Source organism: Gloeophyllum trabeum (genome assembly GCF_000344685.1).
Source record: "Gloeophyllum trabeum ATCC 11539 unplaced genomic scaffold GLOTRscaffold_00009, whole genome shotgun sequence".
Taxonomy (NCBI): Eukaryota; Fungi; Basidiomycota; class Agaricomycetes; order Gloeophyllales; family Gloeophyllaceae; genus Gloeophyllum; species Gloeophyllum trabeum.
Genome location: NW_006920418.1, coordinates 1,546,111 through 1,555,128, shown reverse-complemented (window position 1 = coordinate 1,555,128; position 9,018 = coordinate 1,546,111). Strand labels below are relative to the sequence as shown.

The following is a 9,018-nucleotide window of genomic DNA, read 5'->3' as shown; positions in this document are numbered from 1 at the left end:
ACGGTCAAATGACGGACATGACGGAAAGACAAGGCAATAATATAATATCACAGCCACAGTGCCGCGGTAGAACCTCGGCTTGTGTAAAGTTCAAGCCCGAGGGACTCCGGAGCAATTCTTGCTTTCAGCCATGTATCTTTGACCACATGCCCGGAGATGCGTTGTAACCTGCTTTTGAATAAGACTACCAAATGCTTGAGGACTATGCGTCAAGTTCAATGGGAGGCTGAACGAGATATCACCACTTGCGTAACTGCTACGGATAGCAAGGGAGATCCTAGCCGCTCTTCAACTCCCAGGCTGCAGCGTCTGCCAGTTCCTGAGCTACGTGCCACCGTTGAACGATGGCTGAAATCAGTAGAGCCTTTCTTACTGGAGGCTGCTGATCATGGCGGCGAGGATTTTGAAATGGCTTTGCGCAAGAGAAGCGAGGCTTTGTCTGACTCGCAAGAGTCTCTCAGCGTCTTACAAGATCGCCTGCTCGGTGAGCTACTTCTGCAGATAGCAGCACTATCGCTGTCCAGTTCATATCATCGTAGATCTCGAAAGAAAATCGCCCTATAACTGGCTGGACGATAATATCTGGACGAACACTGCATACCTAGAAAGGAGGGAGCCTATTATGATCCATTCTAACTGGTGGCTCGCCTTCTACGACGACATTAACGTGCCATCGCATGCTACCAACGAGCGTTCATTCCCGCATGATATTGGGATTACTCCTTGGCAGGTCAGAAGAGCGGCTTGGCTTGTGCATCGATTAGTCGACTTCAAGCGCAGGCTGGAAAAGTTCGTTCTTGATCTAGGGAGAGTCCTTCTCTAGCTGATGATCTCTTCAAGGCAGGAAATATACGCAGAAACCACGCGAGCAGGTAGAGCCTTTTTTCCGTTGTCGCCCTCCGTTTCCTCACCCAAATATAGGCATCTGGTATCAACATGCCTTCTCCAAGGTTTTCAATATGTGTCGTATACCACGACTGCGCTGTGATGGGCTCAGCGCCGCTCCGTCGTCTGCTCGATGTCAGATATTTGTGATGATCCATGACTGGTTCTACGCTGTTGAAGTCGCGAACCAGGAGGGCGACCCAGTCCCGGTCCATGACATTGAAGCCAGGTTAAGAAGTATCGTGAAGGATGTTCAGGAACGCCTTCGCAAAGCAGAGAAGGCCGTCCCTGTTGGGGTGCTGAGTGCAGTCGACCGAGACACATGGGCCCGAGTACGTTGTCCGTGCTCCAGTTCGAGTTTTGGGAAAAATTGATTGTCCAACGCAGAACCAACAACACCTGCTATCCCTTTCTCCGAGGAACCAGGAAATCTTCACCGTCATCAAAGACTCACTATTCGCTCTGAGCCTCGACGCATATACCTACGAGCTAGCGGACTCATCCGGTGATTCCTTGCATTCTATCAGCTTGCGACATGAGTTTCGTTTCTGATGATGGTTTACCTTTTTCTTTTCCAGAAGGCCAAGGCCGTTATCATCGGCCTGAACGCCACAGTGGTGACGCAGTGGAAAGAGATGCCCATTTGCATAATGTCCGTTCCGGCATCAATGCGCGCAATCGTTTCTTCGACAAAAGCCTTACTCTCATCGTCGAAAATAATGCACGGGCTGGTGCTATGGGTGAACATGCACCCGTAGACGCTCTTGTTCCAAGCATCGCCTGTGAATATGCCATAGTTGAGGGGATAGATTCGAAATTCTTCCCGAACCCAGACCCTGCCACCGATTTCTCCTACAGTGACGACGGAGTAGCAGGCTGGAATAGATTAGATTGGGTCGTCGACGGCGCGGTTGAACAGGCTTGCGTCGTAGCTGAAGACGCCGCCAAGGTCATCATCGCTGACTCGGATGACAGCGTGCTCTGGTTCACAGACTACGGCGGTGATTGGATAAAGGAGAGACGTGGGTCCACCCTTGTTTGTCATGCAAGCGATACTTGATCTGCATATGTGCGGTAGTAAAGCTATCTCCCGACGCATACATTCAGATGGCCTTACAACTGGCATGGTACCGAACTCGGCATTGTTTCACAGCTGTCTACGAGACCGCTCTGACAAGGCTTTTTTTGCATGGTCGTACGGAGACAATAAGGAGCCTCACAACTGAAAGTCGTGCATTCGTCTTAGCGATGCTCGATCCGTCCGCATTGGTAAGGTCTTGCACACAACTTACTGCAGGGTATGTCATCATTCATATCATCGGCTTGCAGGACACGGACCGTTACCGCGCTCTTTGCCGTGCTGTGCAGAGACATGTTGTCCTTACCCGCGAAGCAGCAACAGGGAAGGGCATCGATAGACATCTGCTAGGCCTAGAATTTGTACGGCAGCCTTCCGAACCCACCCCAGCGCTGTTTGAAGACCCTCTTTACGAGCTGAGCAGGGAATGGAAGCTTAGTACGAGCGGTCTTAGTGCCGGCCATCTGTTCAAAGGGACCGGGTGCGTAGCTATACCCGAACTCATCTCGAATTGAGCTGATAGAGCGCAGCTTCGGGTCCCCGTATCGTGATGGCTATGGTATCAACTGTACGGTTTTGGGCTGCTACAACGTCTGACTTGACTGACACGTCCTCTAGATCTCGCCGGCCCTGAAATTATCAAGTTTGGTATAGAGTCCAAGCATTCCTGTCTTCAGACGTCCACGTCTACGTTCAAATCAGCGTTAGTGGATGCTCTGGCGGACATGAAAAACATATCCGTGAGGGGCATCAACTCAACAGCTGCGCGTCTATAGGACCCGTCCATTGCTATTCCCACGATACATATAACATCCAAGATAATGGACTTCGTCGAGAATCCTAGTACAGTCCAAGTGGCGGAACTTGGGCAGAATGGCCCAAATCTGTTCTTCTGGATAGTTTGACCACATCCCTGATTCACAACACTCCTTGTAGGATCTGCCGACGACTCAACCACCCTTCGTCGCCCCACTCCGCGGCCATCTTACCCATCAGCGATGAGGAAGCAATGCCGTGTAGAAATTGCTTGCTCGTGATCACGAACATACCCCTCTTGCAGCGTGAGAGCATGACGTTTGTTCTGCGCAAGTTTGACAGAAATCCGATCTTCTGAGACCGAACGCAGGAAATGATAACGTTGTCCTCTTCGTTGCCTGACATCATGACGGTTCAACCGCGGGTGCTACTCTAGTCGCGGGTAAGTCTCACCTTGGAAGGAGTCTACATTGAAGCACTTGTCTTGCCAGGGTAATCCGCTCGCCTTGAGTAGCTTCTCCAGCAGACCGCGCTGGGCATCATATGGTGTAATGAGACGGAAGGCCTGACCGCGCGCTTGACAAATAGCGGCGATCCGGATCGCCTCCCGCGCTTCCGAGACATTCTATTGTGAATGGTGAGATTGATCGAGCAACATCGAGGGCCCGCCGTACCTGCCAGCTGTTCCCAGTTTTCGTCTCTCTTCCTTCAGACACGTCGACGAATCGGCAGCTAGACAACGCCCTATCACTATGTTCGCTCCTCAACCGGCCCTGGTAAACTTGACGGGACAGGAACTCGCCGATGGGCGTTGGCATCCGAACTGGTGAGCGCCGTCGAATCAAAGCCCAGCGGGTGAAGGGCGTATGTGCTCACACTGGGTATCGAGGAAAATAGCCCGCTTTCTCAGATGAGGTATCTCGAATATACTTTGCAAATCCTTGAGGTCGTCCTGACCGTATGGAGCCACTATCACAGCAAAATGTCCGTGAGGAGTAGGTGGCTTGTTAGAATGGGACCTACGTTGTTTATCATCCCCTATAAAGACTAATTTCTTGAGTGATTTGTCGTGGTTGTGGAGGAGCGGTAAATAGTCGCCGACTTCGATCTGGCTCGCCTCGTCCACAATCACAGTGTGGACCGGTACGAGTCTGTTAAATCCGGCCTTCTGCAACGATTCATTTGACAGCATACTCAGCGTGCAGAGGATGACACGTGCTCCACCAAGGCGTCGCTCAGTGTCGACAATGTCTTTAGGCAATTGGTCGGATGGTATTATGTTACTACTGATCTTGTGGTATAAATGCTCATGCCTGTACTCTGGTTATTAGTCACGCGAGCTGTAAAGGCAAGCCACGCACCAATCGAAATGAAATTCGTGCGACACAATGAGGCGGAAATCCAGGAAGTCACATCCGGCTAGCTTCTCCGCGATATTCTTGACAGCGACGTTGGAGTGGGCAACGAGCCAAATACCTCTTGTGCTATCTCTGGTAGCTGTGATACTTGTCACACAGGCGGCAATAACCGTGGTTTTGCCGGTCCCAGGAGGGCCTTGAATAACAGTAATAGCATGTTGCTCAGAGTCGGAGAGGACAATTTGCACAGCCTGGCGTTGCGACGGGTTCAACGGCTGACCAGAATACTTGAGCGTCGCTGCTGCTGCCGACGATCTCTTGAACTGGCCTCCAACAAGACGAGGTTCCCAGATGCGCTGGACGAAACTGTGATTGAAGAGGCAAGTAGCTCCCTGAAGGCAACCCAGGATAATCTCGGTACGATGCTCTTCTGCGTTAGTCGGTCTCTCTTTGCCGATGGTGTATACGGCTCGTACGTCCTTCCCTCTGAATGGCACCGCAACGGTCGCGGAACGTCCCTTAACCTTTGCTGAACCGGTTGAGGCCGACCGCTTTCCGCCGTGCTCGTATTCAATTACAACCGTCTAGTGCACTGTCAGACCCGCGCAAAATGTAGGGGATACACATACCGTTTCCCGGCGCACCCGTGTTTTGTATCTCGTGCAGGTTAGTTGAACATTTCCGTCCTTTGAAACGGTTTTCTTCTCAACGTCATTCTTAAGCTTCGTCGGCTTAAGAGCGTCTAGCCGATCCATGGTACGACGGAACTTGGCCAATATATGCAAGCGCTAGATAAAGAGCCTTATCCTCAACGCGCCCAAGGAGCCATGGACCACGCATACCTTCTCTGCCAGGGAGTTAGAATCTATCGTGGCAAATCGCTCAAGAGCCGAATACTTGGGGTTGACGCGCACGGCCTGACACGAAGTCCAGGCTCGGAGGGCCAGCTTCGTCTGGTCGTTGTCGTATTTTTCGTCTGTGAAAACATCGACCACATTCCGTTCGTTTGATTTCGATTTGTCGCCTATTGCGGCCCAAATTGCTTCCATGGAACGTCGACTGTTGCTCCCTGCAGTAGCGGATTGAATATCAATCGCGCCATTAACGCGGGCACCGAAGTCAAAAAAAAGGGACGTGGCGAGTCGGTCCATATTGAACGATAGCTTTTTGATGTTCGGTTCACAAAGCAGCCTATTCTGCAAGAGGTCTATCGAGCGCCGAGTACAGTCCTTCTTCGCCTTGCTCCTTGTATGTCCGACAGGCGAACCGAGCCTGACGAGCAATATCTCGGAGGACGTGGCGAATGCTACAGCCGCCAAAACGCATTGAGAGCCGTATGCACCGGCCACGCCCACGAAGTTGCTTTCCCTGCTCTTGAGGAGCGTAGTGATGAGAGTATCAGTCAATGCATTGAGATGTACGGGAACGACGTTGATCGCCGGATGACTGGCTTTGAAGATGGTCTGCTTGAGCTTGAAGGGTCTGTCTGCCATGGCCGTGCCGTGAGGTCGGGGTTGAGGGGTTGAGACAGGAGCAACGTGTTTATTTACGAGGATAAAAATGGTGCCTCCATTCTTCGGCGAGTCGCGGCGAAATCGATGAAAATGAAAAGCACGAGGAGGTCCTCGGTCTTCCATCTGTCAACTAAGGTAAGTGAGGGACTTCATATACAAGGCGTATCGGAGAAGTGCGCCCTTAAGGAAGGGGCGTGGGGGCCGTGACATAAGAGAGGGACTCACGAGCAGCTTCAGGGCAACCATCTCAGGCTGGAGACGCAGCAGTCCACTGTCCTCGTTTCATGATTTTCACTCTAAGATCAGTATTTGACAGCTGGACATACAAGATTATAGAGGGGTAAGCAATAGCAGCACCAGTAACGGAAAGATATTAGAAACACATAAGGAGATATTTCGGAGGGTGTTTAGGGGCATCGCATGCTGTGATTGGGCCGTAACAAATGGGCGTCTACGAAGACACGCTCAACGTCTAGGTGAAAGATAGTGCAGAGTACACACTTACCTCATGTTCCCACTGGAATCATCCTGCCTTCCCATAGCCGTACGGTCAATACCGGTTCGGCCGGTAAAGCACGCACAGTGGGGGCGGGCTAAGGTTAGTCAAATGTTCGCCGTTCTTCGTCATAGACGACAAGGGTATGGGGTTATACTCTATGCCAGCCGACTCTTGTCTACGTTCGACGTGGTCGAGGACGGCTTGCAGTGGCAGCAAGCGCTTCGATGATCCCGGGACGGCCTGCAGCTGGAATGGGATCGCGGCTAGGTCTTTATCACTGAGCTTATAGTAGCTTTTTGTTGCGAGAAAGGCATGAGAGAATCCGCGTGTATGACACATGCATATGTTATATGCTCTCCTACCCTCACTCTTGAACACGACCTGGAGAGGGTAAGTTGGGGATCAGTTATCATGCGGACGACGTTCCTTCGTGATGCTTACCTTCGTCCCGAGGGGTAGGTTGGTGGATCTGCTCCCTTCCATTCCTTGAGGCTGGCCTCCCATTCTTTCTTCCTCTTACGGGCCTCAGCATTGATGGCGTTTTCCGCCTTCTTCAACTCCTTCTCCTCGGGCGTAAGGATGGGCTTGGGTTTCTTCACTCACGTTACAGGTGAGGGACGCGCATATGCGCACATGGAAGAAGCGGTGCGAGACATTGTAGTGGAGAACGGTGATATGAGTAATAAGCGAGCACCGTTTCCGTTAAATATTCGGAGGACGCGTCTGCGGCGTGGCCTCCCCCAAGCACAGAGAAACGCTTGCACGACCTTCAGGCATCAAGTTTCTGCGTCAAGCTTCATATTCCAAGTTTCAAATTTCATGCCTCACTCCGCAAGGTAAGACCTTTGTACCGTGGTCATGCGCGACTTGCCGTACCATATTCCCCGGGGCGCATCTGCGCTGAAGAACAACGACGCGTCGTCAATGCCGCAACGCGCTTGTGGCTGAGTTCAGTGAGTAGCCTCTGAGACCACGTGTGAGCGTACAGCCACAATGACCTAAATCAGGTTCTGCTTACTGGGAATGCTGGAGAAACACCTTTCTTCCATCCACGCACTTCTCCCCTCTCCCTCATCCATGGCTACCCCTGTTATTGTAGGCGTTGGTGCTATCGCTGCTGCCCTTGCAGGAAGGCAAATGATTCGTTCAGGCGTCTTCGGTGGCAAGCGCGCTGCTGAGCAGTGGGTGAAGGGCGGCTTCAAGTCAAAAATGGACCGTAATGAAGCAGTCGCTATCCTTGGCTTGAAGTGCGTATTGCTACGAGGCCCTCGTACCTTTTGCTATTGCTGATCTTACCTGAAATATGTCACTAGGGATGGGCCCCGGTTACGCACGCAGCTCAAAGACGCCCATCGACACATCATGCTGGCAAACCACCCTGATAGAGGTGGTTCACCGTATCTTGCCAGCAAAATCAATGAAGCAAAAGATTTGTTGGATAAGGAGCTGAAGGGACGGTCTTGATTCTGTTTGCGTTGCACGCGTGAGTACTCGGATCCAATGGCTGCGAGTTGGGCTGCTCATAGTATCTATCCTCTGTAGTGTATCTTTATGTCGGATGACTGTATTCTTAGACCTCTATAATGCGTGATATCTTTACCCTGCTCAAGTCCGCGGCTGGTATAATCAGAAAGAATAGACATTGCCATGCTTAGGGCTCCCGAAAGTGTCTCTCAAATTTCAATCAATCGAATGTTCATTGGCTCCCACGGACTTCGTTAGGACGATGCGATACATCCCATGTGGACGCCTTCTGTTGCTAGCACACCGTTTTCGAGAGGTTTGGGGAAGTCCTGCCTATGTCACGGCCTGTTCGAGTCGGCGAGGCCAAGGTGATGCTCGAAAGCTGCCCGGTTGCGGACCGACGGGCTTCATCCAGGCACAGGGTACATCACCCATATTGACCATGCACAAAACTTTGAAAATAACCAGTCAAAGGTCAAACTTTTTCCATGATTGTCCATTGCTCAGTCAGTGAAATGAATTAGAATAGTACTACTTTTGAGTGCGCAAAATTCGATTGTGACACAGGATATGATCTTTGTTCAGCACTGTTCATTGAACTTTCATTTGTTTTGCAAGGCAAAACTATGAACAAATTTTGACCTTTGTCCAGTTCCTTTCTTGGTGGCTCAATATGGGTATTGTACCCAGTGAGGGTTCAGTTTTCAGTTATCCTGACTGTGGACTCATAATGGCAATAGTCATTATCCATGTACTTCCAGATCCTATGGCACCCATAGTTGGCATCAATGTGCATACTTTCTAATGAGTGAAGCAAGGACCCCTGATAATTGGTATAAATGCCTGATCAGGTTCCGGACAAATTTTGGGACTTTAGAGCCCTCAATGGCTGATTTTTTATGGACAAATCAGCCGATTCTGGAGAACAGGCAGGCTCCTAGAACCATCCGTCTCACGTCCTCGATCCTCTCTGCTAGGGCGTGTGTGAAGATGTTATCTAATATGGCTTATATAATGTTGTTTATTTATAGTTGTGTTTCCTGATTAAGCCGAACGGTGAGGATGAGGACGCTACTATCATTGGGGGGGTTCTGTAAAAGTTAGATTTTTTACAGAACTCCGAAATCTCGAGAAGTATGCTACAGGGAGCTTAGCGGGTTGGTACGTATATGCATTGTATACCATACAGATGGTCTGTGAAGTCAGAATTGCCTCAAATTGGCCCCTTGTCGTATGGGAGGTTGAACACCATCCAAAGTGCCCACTGTAACAGGTCTGATGGCCACTTGATGGGTAGATCTGCCAGCCTACACGGCCCCGGCATATATCGGCTTGCCTAGAGGAGGTGTTTCCTGTATGTGTAAACCTCCTGCGCCCACCCGATAATAGCTGCAGGCTTGTGAAGTGCTCGTATGGTAGATTTTACAGAACTCCAAGGGCCCAAGGGCGTGACAGATGCGTGAC

General features: G+C 50.8%; 3 protein-coding genes across 3 annotated transcripts; 2 read left to right on the top strand and 1 right to left on the bottom strand.

Annotated features, from left to right (window-relative positions):
* Positions 1-204: 204 nt before the first annotated feature.
* On the top strand, positions 205-2,862 carry GLOTRDRAFT_139636 (acyltransferase ChoActase/COT/CPT; the record flags this gene model as incomplete). The annotated part of the gene is made up of 10 exons (XM_007869431.1): positions 205-484; positions 540-789; positions 841-872; positions 922-1,217; positions 1,273-1,390; positions 1,464-1,907; positions 1,964-2,154; positions 2,215-2,444; positions 2,494-2,531; positions 2,582-2,862. The coding sequence occupies 10 exons, from the start codon at positions 205-207 to the stop codon at positions 2,737-2,739; spliced, it is 2,037 nt and encodes a 678-aa protein (XP_007867622.1). The 3' UTR covers positions 2,740-2,862.
* Positions 2,863-2,881: 19 nt separating this feature from the next.
* On the bottom strand, positions 2,882-4,294 carry GLOTRDRAFT_106780 (uncharacterized protein; the record flags this gene model as incomplete). Its single annotated transcript, XM_007869430.1, has 6 exons — positions 2,882-3,117; positions 3,173-3,344; positions 3,394-3,500; positions 3,743-4,032; positions 4,081-4,197; positions 4,284-4,294. The coding sequence occupies 6 exons, from the start codon at positions 4,292-4,294 to the stop codon at positions 2,882-2,884; spliced, it is 933 nt and encodes a 310-aa protein (XP_007867621.1).
* A 2,933-nt stretch (positions 4,295-7,227) lies between these two features.
* On the top strand, positions 7,228-7,554 carry GLOTRDRAFT_44514 (uncharacterized protein; the record flags this gene model as incomplete). The annotated part of the gene is made up of 2 exons (XM_007869056.1): positions 7,228-7,337; positions 7,404-7,554. The coding sequence occupies 2 exons, from the start codon at positions 7,228-7,230 to the stop codon at positions 7,552-7,554; spliced, it is 261 nt and encodes an 86-aa protein (XP_007867247.1).
* Positions 7,555-9,018: the final 1,464 nt, after the last annotated feature.